Source organism: Eubalaena glacialis, chromosome 12 (genome assembly GCF_028564815.1).
Source record: "Eubalaena glacialis isolate mEubGla1 chromosome 12, mEubGla1.1.hap2.+ XY, whole genome shotgun sequence".
Lineage (NCBI taxonomy): Eukaryota > Metazoa > Chordata > Mammalia > Artiodactyla > Balaenidae > Eubalaena > Eubalaena glacialis.
In genome coordinates, this window is record NC_083727.1 from 34,724,734 (window position 1) to 34,744,178 (window position 19,445).

General features: G+C 36.7%; 1 protein-coding gene across 2 annotated transcripts in view; it reads left to right on the forward strand.

Moving 5' to 3' along the window:
• Window positions 1–19,445, forward strand: part of PTPRK (protein tyrosine phosphatase receptor type K) — a 569,495-nt gene that overhangs the window by 285,872 nt on the left and 264,178 nt on the right. For both annotated transcript variants that reach the window (XM_061207553.1, XM_061207554.1), the window contains exons 4-5: window positions 13,100–13,181; window positions 15,696–15,811. In XM_061207553.1, the coding sequence (XP_061063536.1) occupies window positions 13,100–13,181; window positions 15,696–15,811 (198 nt within the window). The remainder of the gene's footprint in view (window positions 1–13,099; window positions 13,182–15,695; window positions 15,812–19,445) is intronic.

The window sequence follows — 19,445 nt, forward strand, 5'->3', positions numbered from 1 at the left end:
TAATGCACAGTAATCTCTTGCATTCCTATACACTAATGATGAAAAATCTGAAAGAGAATGTAAGGAAACACTCCCATTTACCATTGCAACAAAAAGAATAAAATACCTAGGAATAAACCTACCTAAGGAGACAAAAGACCTGTATGCAGAAAACTATAAGACCCTGATGAAAGAAATTAAAGATGATACAAACAGATGGAGAGATATACCATGTTCTTGGATTGCAAGAACCAACATTGTGAAAATGACTATACTATCCAAAGCAATCTACAGATTCAATGCGATTCCTATCAAACTACCAGTGGCAGTTTTCACAGAACTAGAACAAAAAATTTCACAATTTGTATGCAAACACAAACGACCCCGAATAGCCAAAGCGATCTTGAGAAATAAAAACGGAGCTGGAGGAATCAGGCTCCCTGACTTCAGACTATACTACAAAGCTACAGTAATCAAAACAGTATGGTACTGGCACAAAAACAGAAATATAGATCAATGGAACAGGATAGAAAGCCCAGAGATAAACTCATGCACGTATGGTCACCTTATTTTTGATAAAGGAGGCAAGAATATACATTGGAGAAAAGACAGCCTCTTCAATAAGGGGTGCTGGGAAAACTGGACAGATACATGTAAAAGAATGAAATTAGAACACTCCCTAACACCATACACAAAAATAAACTCAAAATGGACTAAAGACCTGAGTGTAAGGCCAGACACTATAAAACTCTTAGAGGAAAACATAGGCAGAACACTCTATGATATGAATCACAGCAAGATCCTTTTTGACTCACCTTCTAGAGAAATGGCAATAAAAACAAAAATAAACAAATGGGACCTAATGAAACTTAAAAGCTTTTGCACAGCAAAGGAGACCATAAACTAGACGGAAAGACAACCCTCAGAATGGGAGAAAATATTTGCAAATGAAGCAACTGACAAAGGATTAATTTCCAAAATTTACAAGAGTTCATGCAGCTCAATATCAAAAAAACAAACAAGTGAATCCGAAAATGGTCAGAAGACCTTAATAGACATTTCTCCAAAGAAGACATACAGATGGCCAAGTAGCGCATGAAAAGCTGCTCAACATCACTAATTATTAGAGAAATGCAAATCAAAACTACAATGAGGTATCACCTCACACCAGTTAGAGTGGGCATCATCAGAAAATCTACAAACAACAAATGCTGGAGAGGGTGTGGAGGAAAGGGAACCCTCTTGCACTGTTGGTGGGAATGTAAATTGATACAGGCACTATGGAGAACAGTATGGAGGTCCCTTAAAAAACTAAAAATAGAACTACCATACGACCCAGCAATCCCACTACTGGGCATATACTCTGAGAAAACCATATTTCGAAAAGAGTCGGGTACCACAATGTTCATTGCAGCTCTATTTACAATAGCCATGACGTGGAAACAACCTAAGTGTCCATCGACAGATGAATGGATAAAGACGATGTGGCACATATATACAATGGAATATTACTCAGCCATAAAAAGAAACGAAATTGAGTTATTTGTAGTGAGGTGGATGGACCTAGAGACTGTCATACAGAGTGAAGTAAGTCAGAAAGAGAAAAACAAATACTGTATGCTAACACATATATATATGGAATCTAGAAAAAAAAAAGGTTGTGAAGAACCTAAGGGAAGGACGGGAATAAAGATGCAGACCTACTAGAGAATGGACTTGAGGACACAGGGAGGGGGAAGGGTAAGCTGGGACAAAGTGAGAGAGTGGCATGTACATATATACACCACCAAATGTAAAACCGATAGCTAGTGGGAAGCAGCCACATAGCCCTGGGAGATTGGCTTGGTGCTTTGTGACCACCCAGAGGGGTGGGATAGGAAGTTTGGGAGGGAGGGAGACGCAAGAGGGAAGAGATATGGGGATATATGTATATGTATAGCTGATTCACTTTGTTATAAAGCAGAAACTAACACAGCATTGTAAAGCAATTATACTCCAATAAAGATGTTAAAAAAATAAATAAATAAATTGGTAAGAGTTGTTTCCTCATGGTCTCTGGCATCATTGCCACCTGAAGCTGCCCTCTTTCCTTATTTCTCAAAGGCTGGGGTCTTAGGGCAGTGCCCATTGGATCAGTCACTGGAGAAGTATAGGAAAGGGAGGAAAGGGTTAACATTTATGGAGAACCTTCCAAATTGTGTATAATCTCTTTTAATCCTCACAATGACTCTATGAGGTCAGCACAGGGATGTGAGTTGAGGTCTGTGACTCGGAGTTGAGGCTCTGCCTGATGCTGGTGTGCTCTTATCTGTGTTTTGCGTGTGTGTGTGTGTGTGTGTGTGTCTCCATTATCATAAAAGACATATCAAAACCTTGTTTTTTAAATTAATTAATTTATGGCTGTGTTGGGTATTTGCTGCTGTGCACGCGGTTTCTCTAGTTGAGGCGAGCAGGGGTTGCTCTTCCTTGTGGTGTGTGGGCTTCTCATTGTGGTGGCTTGTCTTATGGAGCACGGGCTGTAGGTGTGCCGGCTTCAATAGTTGTGGCACACGGGCTCAGTAGTTGTGGCTTGCGGGCTCTGGAGCGCAGGCTCAGTAGTTGTGGCACACGTGCTTAGTTGCTCCGCGGCATGTGGGATCTCCCCAGAGCAGGGCTCGAACCCATGTCCCTTGCATTGGCAAGTGGATTCTTAACCACTGCGCCACCAGGGAAGTCCCTCAAAACCTTTTTGAGAAAGCAGTATATGCCTTCCTCCTCCCCAAATGCATCTTAATAATATAGAGAACATGCAATGAACACAAAAATTCCTCTTGCATTTATTTTGTAAGTATTATTTATTCTTGTTTCAAGTTTTAAGTTTATTTGTTTTCAGAGATGGAGTTTGGGTGTCTCTTAGCCATATTATGGAGTCATGTGTTTCTTATATGTATGAATGTACATCAATACCTATTCAAATTAAAAGTACCATTGACAATTTTTTACAAGTGTGTGTTTAAGGAATGAAAATTAATTTAAATAACTAATGGACTATTATTATGAGTGTAAACATTCAGGCTTAAGCTCTAAAAAATGATTATTATTAGTTCCTTTATTTAGATCTTCTAGATACTTTTGGTGATTACATTAGAGATAGCCAACTCCCTGGGCTAATTTGAAGCATAGGAATGTACTATGCTTGCATATTCGTTTTAGTGTGGAGCTTTCTGAGACAGCCTTCTTTGGGCTTTTATTTTATACGGTCTACTCTGGTGTGAAATCTCTTACGTTTTATTTTCTCCTTTTGATCTGTGGTCCTGCATTTTTTACTTTTGCCTGGACACTGGCATGTGCTTTCACTGATGTTCTGTTTTTTATCAGGCAAACACAATACCACTCTGGAAAGGGTTGCAGTTGCTTTTGATGCAAGTGCGGTCTTGTTATACCTGCTGTTGTCATCCATGTTAGATAATGTAGCAGTCCCTCTCATCACTTAGGCAATTTAAACCTCAGGATATTTTTGTAACATTGACATTTTATTCAAGAATACTTGTCTCCACTATACACAGAATTTGCATTCAAAAATCTACTGAGGTCACTATTATATTATTATAATTGTGTGCGGATAGATAGGACTGTGCGTGCGTACGTGCGTGTGCTTCTGTTGCGTGGTAGGCCTTGTAACTATACAAAAAACCTGTATGTATTCAGGTAACAGTGTAGGTTTTAGAATCTCTGGAACCCTCATTACTCTCTGCAGACTGCACAGTCCTAATGTTAAGTCTTGACAGGACTAGTCCTCCTAAGAAACTGATCATATTTAATCTCAGGACATCTTAAGGAAAATGACTGATTTTGAGTCTTTACATACCTGTAAGTCATGGAGGTGCTATGGATAGCTAAAATCTGAAATATGAAAGGGTTTTAGATGAAGAATCAATTTCGGCTATATTATATGTTTTAACTGCCTTCCATATTTAGTACGCATTATAATTAGAATCCTCTAATTACTCTCACAAGCAGCTTTAAAGCCAAAGAACATACCAGTATTTCTTTTGCTTACATATTTTTTCTAGGTACCTTTTGCAGTTGCAGGCATTTATCTTTTTCAGGAGCTAAATAAACAAGTAAGCAAGCAGTAGGCAAGGGCTGTTAACAATGCATTTGTTTCAGAAAACCCCCAGGCCTTTACTTAAGACATTTTCACGTGTTAGACTCTTAGAAACCAACTATTACATGACTCAATAGGCAAGCCAGCCTGGCATGTAGGGGTCTAACAGGGAGAAGCTCCTTTTCTATAATACTTTCAGCAAATCTTTATTGAGAAAGCAGAACCCCAGACTGACAGTGCCTGTGAGAGGAGCTACAGTGGGGGACAGTGACGGCTAGCTGTACGCTGGACTTTTGGTATCACCTGCCAGTTATGTGTATATTAATTTTTAAGTATGAACAGAAATAGAATATTTTCACACTTGAAAAGAAACTGGATTCTATATGTTGAAGTTTCCACATAGGTATTTGACTTACTCAGTTTAAGATCTTCTGGGGCCTGTAAGCAGAAATTTATTCCTCACAGCATTATTTAACTATTCAAGGGAAGTAATTATGTTTTCATGATTTCTAAATTAGCTTGGGAAAATTATCTGGTACTTTCTCAAGGGAGAGTCATTTCATTATGTCAACAAAATTTTATGAGTTAGGTAAAAGTGAATTAAATACCTTATCCCATAATTCCCCTGAAAACAAAACTATTAGCTGGAATTAACTGATGCACGGTTGTTTTCTGTAACATGTTGGAACTCTTTCCAAGCCCCAGTTTTCAACAGGATTCTTGTGGTTCACTGATGCTGTGGGGAATAAACAGGTCACTGCCCTCAATGAGCTTATATTTCAGTAGTAAAGATAAACCTTGAAAATTTATTGAGACAATTAATTATGTTATAATAATCATGCTCTGTTTGTGGCTCTAGACTGAGGACACTTCTTCCCAAACAGTCTCTAAAAGGGCAGATATTAATACCCTGCAACTTAGGATCAGGTTAATGGATGGGAAGCACCCTTGCCCCTTTGAATTCTTTCAACCATGCCATCACCCTCATGATTGCCTTCCTCTGGATCCCAAGTCATTTTCTTCTATTCATCCTGAACTTTAGTACTGGTGTCAGACTTGCTTTCTTCACTCCCAAGGCCCACCATTATCCTGATGGCTTTGGTATATTTGTGGAAAGTCCCTAGGTGGTTCCTTCACCTCCTCATCTCCAAAAATCACCTACCTTACCTTTTTTAACCTGCTACTCTTATTATACAGATCTTATAATATCTCACAAGTGTTCTAGCTTTACATGTAAGCATCTCACCTTCTGACCATAACATAAATTAATCTCTTTCTACTTGATTAATTTCACTGAGATCATCCATCAGCCTCATGGGGGGCATCTGTTGATCAAACCATCTGTCTTTTGCTAATTCATCAATTTGCTCATTGTATCAAAATTTGATTTCTTTGTAATCTTTTTTTGGTCACATTTTCTATTTCCATAAACTCCTTGATTCCTTTTTTTCTGTCTACTTTTTATGAGTTTAAAATCAAGCAAATTCTATTTTAAATAGAATCACGCTCCATGGTAGATCAGGATCACTAGAAATTCACAGTCACTAACTTCCGATGGGCCCACAGTACTCCTGGAGATCCTATCACATTTTTCTTTTCAATTCCTTTTCTCCTCTTCTCTCCATTCTACTCCATTTATTTCTCTCCAAACTCCAACCGCTCCACCTTTCCACTAGCCCATCCCTTGTAACTGAGAAAACTGAGGCCATACAAGAGAAACTCCCTTATCTACCAATCCTACAAATCCTACTCATATCTTCATTCATCCTCTCCTTCTTTCCTCATGTTATAAAAGAAGTAGAGCCCCTCCTCTGACCTGTGATTTGGATCCCGTGCTATCCTATCTCACATTAACAGTTATTTCTCTCATGTACACTCAAACATTCCCTTCAAATTGAATCATCCTCATCAACTTCAAAAGATCTAAGTGTTTTCTGTCCTAAAAATGATAATAAAAAGTTGAACGCTTCCCTTGACCCCATATCTTCTTCCATCCTTGGTTAGATTTCTCCACCGATTCAGGCATACTTCCTGTAGGAGGGTTACAAACATCTCCACTCCTCTGCTCGCTTCATTATTGTCTAATATGGTTTCCATTTCTGTTACTTCATACGATGGTACTTCATTTGGTCACTCTTAATCACAGTGTTACATATAAGGAGTGGTTTTGTTCCAGCTTTACTGAGATATAATTGACATATAACATTATGTAAGTTTAAGGTGTACAATGTGCTGATTCGATACAAGTATGTATTGCAGAATGATTACCACTATAGCATTAGCTAACACCACCCTGTCACATAATTACCATTTCTTTTTTGTCATGGGAACATTTAAGATTCACTCTCTTAGCAACTTTCAAGTATGTAATACAGTGGTTTTAAACACAATCACCATGCTATACATTAGATCCGCAGAAATTATTCATCTTATAACCAGAAATTTGTATTCTCTGGTATGACATCATTTATATGTGGAATCAAAAAAAAAAAAACCTCAAAGAAACAGAGACTAGAATGTTGGATACTAGGGTCTGGGGTTTGGGAGAAGTGGGGATATGTTGGTCACAGTGTACAAACTTCTAGTTATAAGATATATATGAGGGTATTTTTAATCTCCATCTTACTTAGTGTTTGATCAGCATTTGGTCCTGACTTCTCTTCTCCTTCAGATATTCTTTTATTGGCTTTTATGATACCATGTACCTCCATTTCCCTTTTATATCTCTACACACTTTATTTTTTCTCAGTTTCCTCTGTCTTTTTGTAGGTTCATCTTCCTTTATCCTATCAGGGTGAAAAGTATGGCAAAAAGAGAGAAGGTGGCTTGGGATGGATCCTTGAGAATCCAATGTTTAGAGTTTGCATGAGAGAAAGAGAAGTCAATTATATGTAATGATGCTAACATACTTATGTTCATGTATATTATACATTGTGTGTGTGTATATATCTATATATAATTTGTTATTGTTGTTGTTCAGCTAGCATCTATGGAATGTCTGCTATGTGCCAGGTAGTAAGAATAAGCTTTGAGGACACAAAGTTGAGTCAAGCACAGCTCCTTACTTTGAGGCCTCACATTGACATCAGAGATGTATGTAGTTTACTAGCACTGATATGGATGGACCTGCAGCTTTAGTAATGTTGGTTAAGATGACTATTTTATTCAGGTGACTGTTTTATTACAGATGACTATTTTATTCATTATCCAAATTTGGACAGGAACATATAGAAGTAAACCTATTTCTATTCTGTAGGTTTTCATTTTGTTACATTTATTCTTTAAAGGCAAATGTGTAATTTACTTTGAACTTTACATTAACAATATTCAGTGTTTTAAGCATCAAATCACAGAAAACATATTTGAGGAGGTTTATGGGAACAAAATACCAGTTTATTCTAAGGTTGTTTTTTTTTTTTTTTTATTTTCCAAATTCAGGGCAGGGAGTTAAGTTTTTGAAAAGAGAGGAGGGAATGGGAAGAAATTTCATTTTAGTACATGGGTCCTTTATAGATATTTTCTTCCCATGATGGCAGTGGTGCCCCTTAACCTAGAATGCTTACCGTGTGCCAGGAGCTGTGCTAAATGGTTCACGTGTGTTATCTCATTTAATTCCCCTTTAACCCTGAGGTGGATACTAATAGTTTCTTTTTATAGAAAAAGAAACTTAGGTTTAGACTGTACATCAGTTAAAGTTATGTAAGTAACTTTACATATGTTTTTCTATAAGTTAAAGTTAACATTTAAAGAATGTGAACTCAATGTATATGTGACTTTGGAGCCTACACTTTTAACACTGTGATATATTGAAAGAAAATTAAGTGCAAGTTTTTATTTCAGATTTTTCCCATGTCCACAATGTCTTGTCTTACATGGCATTCCATATATCATTTAATCATTTCACATGTACCATTCAATCTTCACAACAAACCTGAGTTATGGGCAAGGCCAGAATTGCCCATCTGAGGCTCTGAAGACATGGTAAAATTAGTTGCCTGGGTTACATGTGATAGCAAACCAGCAACCGGAGCCCAGGCTCCTTACTTTGAGTTTGGCTTTCCATTATATGAGGTACTTCTTCTGCATTAATTCAGTTTGCCAAAAGATAAAGTTGTTCTTGTTCTTTAGGGTTCGCCTCCTCCCCTCCTTTCATTTGACTTGACTTCACTTATTTAGTTAATAATCCAAGAATGTTGCTAGAGTAGCAAAAATTTGATTAGAATCATCACCTTCAGTATTTCAGGTAACAGAGTGGAGTGGAAACAGCATGAAAAGCAGAGCCCTTTCATTCTGTTCTCAGGCTGGCCTCCTGGATGGGTTCAAGTTGACATCTGGTATGGCTTCCCTTGCTGTCTTCTCCTGGGAAGCCCTAGTTTTCTATTTGACACCCAGCATTAGCTCTGACCTGAGCATTAGCCCAAGCAAGTTTTGCATAATTAAGCTGTTGAGATTGGTTTTCCCTGAGTGGACAGAAGAGACTTACAAGGTGAGGGCTCTGTTAAAGTGATAAAGCTGATTAGATACTTAGCAGTAAAGGAATCTGATCTTAGAAATTTCCTCTTGCTCTAGTTAATGAGGCAGAGACAACACTTAGGGAAAATGAGGTCACTAAAGAGAGAAACAGTTTTTTTTTTCTTTACTAAAGAACCAATTCTTTCACTCCCTTTTAAATCAAGGCCTAAATTTATTGTCCAGAATAAAGCTCAATTTAAATGAACAAATAAGAAACTTTTCCTCAGGGGTATAGTAAACATGTTTAAACTTACCACCTACGAAGTAAAACAATTCGAGAAAGTAAAACTAAGATAAGCCTAGAATTAAAATAATTTAATTAATGCTGACTGTAACAAACCTGAAATAATGAACTGATTAATTATTCAGCTGTGTGGTCTATTCATAAGAATGTACTTTTTCCAAAAACAATTTTCTCATTTTTTCTTTCTATACCTTCCCTTTCCTTGAACTACCATTCGAGCAAGTAAAACTTGTTTTCCTGGGATATTCTTATCCAAATGTCCTATATTAACAATGTTCATAATCTTACCTTTTGGTTTATATAGCACTTTTACAGATGCTACTGTTTAATCCTCACAAAACTTTATAAGGAAAGCTGCATTATCTCCATATTATGGAGTTGGGACTTGTCTCTTAAAGGTTATGTGATTTGCCCAAGAATTTGTAAATAGGAGAGTTGGGTGTCAAATACAAATTTTCTCACCCCCAAGAAAGTGGCCTGTACCACAATTGCTCCAAGTTATACATTATTTAAAGTCTCTACTTCTCTCCTCTATTTCTTGCTAAACCTTTGTTCCAATATTTAGAAAGTGACATAACAGTTGTTCTCATATCAAATACCTTTATGTGAAATGCAAATGATATGTATACACACACTCACGTATACACACACTCACACATACACACACATACACACACATATATTTCTGTCTTTATAGATTAGCCCTCCTTTCATCATGAAGTATTTGTCTTCCCCCAAATACCTCATTCTCCTACTTCTCAGCTTTAACTTATTCCAGGGAAATTAATAGTCATAAAGGGCAAACTTGAGGTAGAAAAGAACTAACACAGGAGGTAGCTTATGATGGGAGTAATTGGAGGGGAGGTGAACCATCCACCCAGCCTGCTGTGTCCCATTGTCATTGGCTTTGGGGTGGATGTAGATATGGTATGAGAATGGGAAGGATGTAATGCCGATGATACTGCTATTTAGTCAATAGAATATCTAATTAGTTTGCTATTTAAAATGACACTTTAAAAATTTAACATATTAGACTTTTAAAGGAAATTTAAGATCTATTTAAATGAAATGTTCTACTGTGTTTGTTTCTTGATCTTGAGAGGAAGTGTAGTGAAGTTGATGGAAGATTAGATCCTGGAGGTTGACTTGGGTCCATCCCTGGCTCTACGACTTGTTAGCTGTTAGACTTTGGTGCAGTCACTTAACTTTCTTTAAATTGAGGATAAAAATAATAACTACCTCATATGATTGTAGTGAAGATGTAATGAATTTGTGTGTGTGCAGAGAAAGAGAAAGAGAGAGGAGGGAAGCAACAGCAGATGTGAGCATGAATGAGCATGCTCAGTTAGAACAGTCTCTTGAGTATAGTAAGTGCTCAGTAAAAACATTAAAAACGATCAAACTTACCCCCTCCACTTCAGTAAAATTGTGTCAGAAGTTACCAGAGAACCCTTAATGGCTACCTTTAATTGATACTTTTTTAGTTTTCCTTGACCTCTCTCCTACAGTTCATGTTTTTTGCCGTAGTCTGCATGTATTTTATTCAGACTCTTAAATTTCTAGTTTGTTGTTCTATTTTTACACAGTTACAGCAAGCTTCAGTGTTTTCACTTTCTCCCATAGAGGCCCTAAATCTGTGCTGAGCTAGAACCACAGCCTGATTCCAGAATTGGCAAATAGTCCCATGGGAAAGAAGATCCTGGGATCACATTGGAGAGATCCTGTCCTCCTAAAATTTGTGCTCATCTAGATGCCATTGTTTATGCAGATATCTGATGTTTTAAAATTATGGTCATTGTAATTTATCTGGCCTTTTCTAATCCTTTTGGTGGGAGTGTTGACCTGCCTGACTGGGGGGAGTGCCTTCCTTGACCATTCTGTCTGGATCGTACTTTGTTGGCCTTACTTCTGCTGGCTGTCTTCTTGCCTTCCATGTCATGGTTTGCTGCTCTTTATCTTCTATGCCGTCTTACTCACCAATCCCTGTAACTTTCAAATCTATAGCTTACTCACTGCCATGATGATGACTTCCAAATCTATAGCTTTATTTTAAACCCATCTCTTCTCTTTGAGATATATCTGTCTAGTTATCTCCTAAGCATTTACCCCATATGTATCCTAGGCTAATCGCATCTGAAATGTCTGAAATGTACTTAGTTATCTTCTCCCTCAAATTTGTATCTTTTTCTGTATCAGGTGTTCTGGCTAGGGATCCTTATAGTGTTGGGGCATGGGGTAGGCTGCCCCAAAATGTGCCTCAACGGTATACTGACTATTTTCAATTAGTTTCTTAAGAAATGGCCAGTGCAAGAGGGATACTCTGACCCTTCTTTCTGTCTTTCTGAAAGCAGGAAATAAACCTCTCATGTGAAAGGTGTACCCCCTGCATCTGGAGGTAGAAGAACACCCTTATCACCCTTATCTCTTATCAGAGATAGAGAATTCGGAGCTGAAAAGTCTGTGTAAACAAACCTTGCTACTTCACTAATTTACTATCCCAGGTCCAAACTCTGTTTAGGTTCTTCACTAATTGAGCACCCAAAACTGTTTCCTGTCACTTCCTCACAAATTTATTGTTTCTTTGTCTAAAAAGCATAAAAGCTACCTGCTTTGGCCACTTCTTAGGTCCCATTTCTATGAGACCTGCGGGAAGTTTCCTCCTTCTCGACAACAGACAATAGCATTATCTACCTAGGGACCCAGGCCAGGAATGAGAATTTTCCTGTTATTTCTATACAACTAATAAATCAATAATTTCTATTCTGTCTATTTCTTTAGTATTATTTCTTTTATCTCTCCTTTTTCTTCTCATCTTTCTATTTTCACTGCTACTAGCATATTATTTGTTTGTTTCTAGTCTTACCTTCTTTGGGGCCATCCTCCACCTTTTAGCCAAATATATTTCTTTATTTTTATTTTTTAAAATTTATTTATTTATTCATTTATTTTTGGCTGCGTTGGGTCTTCGTTGCTGCGTGGGCTTTCTCCAGTTGCGGCGAGTGGGGGCCACTCTTTGTTGCAGTACACGGGCTTCTCATTGCGGTGGCTTCTCATGTTGCCGAGCACAGGCTCTAGGCGCATGGGCTTCAGTAGTTGTGGCACGTGGGCTCCGTAGTTGTGGCTCGCGGGCTCTAGAGCGCAGGCTCAGTAGTTGTGGCGCACAGGCTTAGTTGCTCCATGGCATGTGGGATCTTCCCAGACCAGGGATCGAACCCGTGTCCCCTGCATTGGCAGGCAGATTCTTAACTACTGCGCCACCAGGGAAGTCCCGAGCCAAATATATTTGTAATAGACCAATTAGATTATATTTTATTCCTACTTTAAATATCAATTTCCAATATGTTTCCTAAAACATTTTGCAAAACACTCCAAAGATAACCTATGTCTCTCCACAAATAAAGGAGCCCATAGTCAAATAAAATGTTGAAATGTGGCATGCTTAATACGTTTTCTCTTGAAGAATCACAGCACACATTACTAAGGGAAAGTCTTTACGAAGTTCTGTGATTGACTGTAACAACAAAATTCTAAAACATTAGCTTATATTTGAACATTGATTTTTTAAAATAAATTTATTAAAATATTTATTAATAATATATATATTTTTAATTGATTAATCATTGACAGGCTATGCTCCTGACTTCACTCCCATGGTATTCAGAGTCTTCCATGCCTACTTCTCTAATTTCGTCTCTTCCCTCTTGAGTCTTTGTAGCTATACAGATTACATTCATTTGGTTTCCCAAACACAGAGTTCTGTTCTATTCCATTGTATATGGTTCCTTTTGCCTGGAGTAACACTAATCTATCTGATGACCTCTGTCTTTGAAAATTCAGCTATTTAAAAGCTTAGATCAGTTGATGCCTTCGCTGGTTAGCATACTGCTTGGCACATTTGTAGGTGCTCAATATATGTTAAATAAATAACAAAAATGGAAAAAGTCAATAAGGGAAAATTTAGAGATATGAGATTTGCTATATCTGCCTATTCATTCTGCCTGTATATTGCCCATTCAGGAAATCTACAACACTTAATAGTAGTTGCTTAAAAAATTTAGTGAGAACTGCTTGACCTCAATAATTTAATTGCTCTTCAAAAAAATGTTGTTTACCTGTACAAGGTTTAGGAAATTACTCACATTATAAGATGAAATTTTAATTCTTATTGGATGAAAATTAAATTTTAGTTTTCGTAAGTGTGTTATAGCTATTTTTCTTTCACTGTGAAAATTCCTTAAAAATGATTGTTGTAAGTGTTTTCTGTTTCTTCCTGACAGGTAATATTTGAAGCTGAAGTCTCAGGAGGGAGAAGTGGTTATATTGCCATTGATGACATCCAAGTCCTGAGTTATCCTTGTGGTAGGTTGTGATTAAGAACTGTATTTTTCTATATCCTTTCAACACTTGTCTTATATTGGTAGTGACTACTGATTATCACTTGGTCATTGCTGTCTCTTTTGTTGTTGTTACTCCTAGCCTTTTGTTCAGTTTTAAAAGAACACTGAAATATTTCTAGAGTTTTTGAATCAAATATTTTTCAGACTTGTACTACACATGTTAAAGGATTCTTTTAATTAATTAGTGTTCAAAAGAAAACCACAGTCCCAAAATGGCATCACTCATGCTAAAAGTTCATGATACAAAACCTAGATTTATACCTGATCCAACTGCAGTTTCAGCTTCTTCTAGAAATGTTATCTTAATTGACCAGTCTGGATTTCATGGTCAAGCACCAGTAGGATAATCTGTCTTGTGATCCCTCTCCATCTCCCAGAGGAAGAAGAGGTGATCTGAACCATAAAACCCTTGCTGTTCCTCAAAGAAGATGTCCTGGCCTAAAAATAATTACTTCTTTTTGCTAGTAGCTCCCTTGCCCCACTCTTCTTCTTATAAAAACCTTCCATTTTGTACAACCCCTTCGATCTGTCTTATAGTTAATAGTTGGGATGCTGCCTGATTCATGAATCCCCTAATAAAGCCTGTTAGATCTTCAGTTTATTTAGTTGACATTATTTTTGACAGAAAAAATTAAAAATGTAAATGAAACTCTAGGTAGGACTCGTTCCATCTTTTGGTATTATTAAATTGCCTAGGAAAGCAAAGAATAACAAATCAGTTCAGTGAAAAGAAAGTAAAAAGAAGCCTCACCAACTTATGTGATCTGTTGAAAGCTGTTGAAAGTTGAAAGTTGGGGTGAAATGAAGAAAATGAATTAACTCATCTTATTCCAAACTTAAGACTAATTTTTTAATGTCATAATAAATTTCTGGCTAATTCATATTAAACAACAAGACAATAGAAAGCACACAAAACAAGAAACTCAATTTATTAACACATAGTTTGGTATGTCCTTAGATGCACATTGATTGGTCTTCAGATGAGGTAACTACATCTGTGTTTATATCACATACCCTGAAAGACAATTATTGCATGCATTCAGTAGAGCCAGGCATAAAACGGTTGGTATAAATTCAGACTTAAGCTATATCTCCCAACAGCAGTGATTTATAGGGCCCATGAATTCTAGATGATCTGTTCAGTGACCCTCCTGGTGGAAATTCTCTAATACTTTATAAGCAGCATGCACAGGGGGCACCATGCCAGGGGCCAAGGCTCATGCTCCTGCTAACTGGTTGTCAAACCCTAGTGTGCCTCAGAATCACCAGTTGGATGTGGCACATCACACATTGCTTGGTCCCTCGCCTGGTTCTGATTGTTCCCAGGTGATACTAATGCTGATAGTCTTGAGTTCACAGTTTGAGAACCACTGTTCTAGCTTGTGTTCTAGTGCAAGCATTCCTTTTTCTGAAGCACCTACTGAGATGAGGCACTGGAGAAAGATGTAGCAGGCAAAGGCCAAATGATTTATTACATGTGGTGTATTCTAAGAAAAAGGAGAACAAAATTATCTCACTCAAAGTTCAAGTTGGTTTACTAAACTCCTTCAGTCCATTCATATATGAGAACGGTGTTTCCATCTACTGTTCGTTTACACTTCTTGAAAGAAGATATTAAAGAAAGGCTTTCATGAGTAAACAAGTTAAAAAATACAGAAATTGAGCACAACAGTAGTTTCATTGTGATATGGTCCTCCATGCACTATCTTTACTCACTGAGGCTTAGCTTTTCCCATTTATGTTTCCTTTCAGTTGAAAACATGAATAAGCTTCAGTTTTAAAAGGTAATTAAAGAGAATGTTTGTTTGACAGTCATATAACTCATGTATATTTTGATGGCAGTCATCACTTTTTTTGTTGGTCTAATATTTCTTTTGGGTAACTTTCTTAGGACTATGAAGGAATAGGAGGTGGATTTAACAACAGTTAAGCTAATACTCTGAGAGGAAGAAGAACAGTCCCTTACCTTGTTCTTTGAAGTACTAGAGGATTATAGTTATTGAAATTTCTTTAAAAAAGAAAAGAAAGATGTAACTGCTTAAATTGTAACTTAATAGTTCAATGACCATGTATTTGTCAGTTTTTGAGCTGTCATTCTATGTTTTCCTTATAGTTTTCTATTACGCTCTGCTTTGTGCCTATTTGATCTCTTTTGTTTGCTTTGACTTGTAACTGTTTTATTATCACCCGTATGCAACATGCTACGGGGGTCCTCCAGCAGTTATCGTTGGGTTCTCACTCTGTATAGAATTGCTCTAGCAGTTATGGGGCGATATGTAATAAAGCTATTAAAAAAAGAGAACTGAGCATGAGAGAGGCAACAGCGTCTTTCAGCACAGAGAAAACTCAATTTTCTTGCATACGACATTAGTCTTGGCCAAAGGTAAAAGTATGAACAACATTATTCTGTTGGGAAAAAGTAACACGGCATGTTTTCTTCATGCGGAAAAAAGTCATTTTTTTCTTGCCTTCACAGATAAATCTCCTCATTTCCTCCGTCTGGGGGACGTAGAGGTCAATGCAGGGCAGAATGCTACATTTCAGTGTATCGCTACAGGGAGAGACGCTGTACATAACAAGTTATGGCTGCAGGTAAGGCCACATTGGCAGCTGGACTAAAGGGTACACTTGATTTTTAAAAAATCACAAATTCTTTCTCCCTGTGTATGTGTGTGCGGGGGTGGGGGGTGGAATATGTGTGTGACAGGTTGTCTTTTGTGTAGGTTTGATTTAATTCGCTGCAGATTCATTTCAGATATTTCCATTTTTGGAATATGAGTAAAAATATAACAGCGTATAGTTAATAAGTATTTGGGTGAGTTATTCATGAACTCATTAGAGAATCATAATTCTCTAATGTTATGTCCAAACTGTAAAAACAATTTTTCTAGATCCATTCAAAATGGAAAAAAATGAAAAATGTCTCATTTAATATTTTGAAAACAACTTACAAGAGCATAGTACTTAAGCAGGAACTGTCATACTCTGATAAAGTTTTCAAAAGTATTTTAAGAAACCTTTGGAAGTATTTCTGGAAATGTGAATTGGAAGAGAGCCAATTAGAATTTTTTTTCAGGATTTTTGTGTATAAGGGTTAATCACAGATCTGAGGACAAGATATTTGCCTTGCACATATTAAATCCGCAATAAATGTGTATTTAATGAATTGCAGTTTAGCATACATGTTGGGGAAATGTAAATGGTGCATATAAAGAGCTTTAAAAGAATCTGTGAGAAAACAGTGACTAAGGAATGTGCCATATCTTCAGAGAATATCTGTCAATGCTGGGGCAGAGGTGGGTGGGGAGGTGGGAGGAGCTAAGAGCAACTAAAGCCTTGAGGCTGGACCTAGGGCAGATGACTGTTAAGCTAAATATTTGAAGCTAGAATGTAAGAAATAATATTCTCTGAGCACCTTTATTATTATTATTATTATTTAATTCTGTTTGCATCAGAATGAGGAAAGGGATTTAATTAGTTAGAATTTTAAATTCCTGAGAATGCCAATAGAGACCAAAAAGGAAAATCATTAGCTTAGTTTCTTGAACATAGACATCAGGCTTTATTTTATGATATCTTTAGAGAGATAAAATTAGTGTCAAGGATTATCATTAGGTTTCAGGAAGTTGGGGTAATAATTATAATAAATGATTATTGAAATCATACCAATATAATGCCTGATATTGTACTGGGTGTTATAAATGTGTTTTTTTCATTCAATTCCCACATCCAGTCGGATGTTATAACAGATGTGTTTCATATAAATCTAATTATAGCTACTTCTGTAATTTATTTGATATGTGGATATCAGGATACCATCCTGAATACGTGAAAAGGAAATGAACTCTCTCCTTTTTTCCCTGTGATTATGCTAATTTCCACTACAGATATTTAAATATAAGATAATTCTTCCTGCAGAGTGTATTGTGTAATGTACAGCTTGTTTCATCATCTAAACATCTAGTTAGAATCCCTCTTACTTTCTCTGTCTCTCAGCCTATATATTGATAGTATTAAGAATGTGTTTAGATATATTTTCTAATTACTTTGCTAGTTGTTTTTCATTTAGGTAGAGACATTTTTGGCATTTGATTTTTATTGTTATCTATATAGTCTTGTCTTGGAGAACCAGAGACTGCAGTCTGCCCCTGGGTTTACACCACAGGATTTAATGTGACGTTGAAATAAAAAGGGTTTTGTGTACTTAGACACCAGCTGCCTTGTGGCAACAAAGACTTTCTGGCCCTGCTGGTCTGAGTGGGTTGCAGTCAAAATACTACTCATTTATTGTTTGTTTCTTACTTTTGTAAATTGGCTCATTTCATTATAGTTTTAAAAAATTTTCCTCTTGCCATTTTTCAAATAAAGGTGAGAGATAAAACTATTCTGTTCAGTTTCTGTTCTGCTTCCTTTTTTCTCCTCTTCTTTCTCTTTACATTTTCCAAGGTGAATTTATATATTTCTCATCTATTTTGACATTGCCCAATTCTTCAGCAATTTACATGCTTATTCATGAAAAAGCTTTTCTGCCTTTTTCAATAATACCACTTAAATTACCTTAACTTATTCTCTTGAATCATTCTTCTCCATATTTAAGAAACATTGAAGATTATCAATTGCCTGGTTTAGGGTTGTTTTCAAGTAAATAAGACTGAGATATAGAGATAAAGGTGTAGATATATAGATATAATTGATATGTGTGCATCTATAGAGTGAGTGAATCAGAAAGTGGCCAATGATTAAAAAAAATGATCCATCTTTTGCTGAAACTAGTAGAAACATAATAAAGGGAGAAGAATCTTGATTCTACAATGCATCTACAGGCCAACACAGATAGATCTCAAGTTATTTTTGCTTGGTGTAGAACAACTTCCTAAAGGTCAAGGGGCCCAGTTCTTAATTCTAACCTTAATTCTAACTCTTTAATTCTTATAACCCAGTTAATTGTATTGGCTTAGAGAATTCACTGAACTTTTCCAGGCCATAGATTTTTTTATCTATAAAAGGAGATGTGGGTAGAGACCAAAATCCCTTCCAGCTGTAAGATGCTAAACCAGGTCTCTACATTATTTTTGATGGTCTGAAACATGGCCTTGATCACCTTTTTTTGTTTCATGGAGGAATGTAAAATTTTTAAGTTATTAGTTTTGTGTGGGAAAAAAATCGTTCGTTAAATTAAGTATCATTGTGAGAACAACTGCTTAAAATCTCTGCTGACTGCTGTGAATGAATGTACTCTGAAGTAACTCAGAATGAAAGGTCTTTGCATCCTATTACAAAAGTAATGGAATAATGGAGTAGCTGTTATACCTGCCATGGTCAGGTGTAATAAAAATGGCCATCAACTTTTTATGTCCTCCAAATCATTTATATAATATAATAATATTGAGCTTCAATTGGTAAATGTTGTTTGAATATGGTGTAAAAGAGCAAAAACTAGAAAGCATCCAATTTTCTATTTTAAATGAAAAATGATACACTACAGCTGCCATGAATACCTGATAGTATATGACATTTAGTGTAATTTATGTATAGAAATACACTTAGAGAATAACTTTGCACTTGTTTATTGTCTTTAGCTTACAATTGGTATTTCAATCATTTTTATTGTTTAAAATGACATACAAATTAGGTAAATTAAAGAATGGAGCAAAAAAAGCAGACACTTAGTGAGTTACCTGAGATAATCTGGGATAGTCCATAAGACATATCATAGTGGGTCTGCTATATCTTTAGGGAGTATTCTTTTTTTAAAAAATATTTAGTTATTTAATTTATTTTTTGGTCTGCGTCGGGTCTTAGTTGCCGCACACAGGCTTTTCTCTAGTTGTGGCGTGCAGGTTTTCTCTCTCTGGTTGTGGCGTGCAGACTCCAGAGAGCACGTGGGCTCTGTAGTTTGCGGCGCGCGAACTCAGTAGTTGCGGTGCACGGGCTTAGTTGCCCTGCGGCATGTGGTATCTTAGTTCCCCAACCAGGGATGGAACCCTCGTCCCCTGCATTGGAAGGCAGACTCCTTACCACTGGACCACTAGGGAAGTCCCTTTACAGAGTTTTCTTTCCTGCAAGATCTCAGATTATAAAATTAGAGAGTCTTGAAAGAAGGTCATTCACTCTAGACATTTAGAAAACAATGACAAAATATATAAGCCAAATTAACCTCCTTGCACATGCTGAGCGAAATACTGATGCATAAAACAATATGGATGAATGTTTTTAAAAGTCCGTT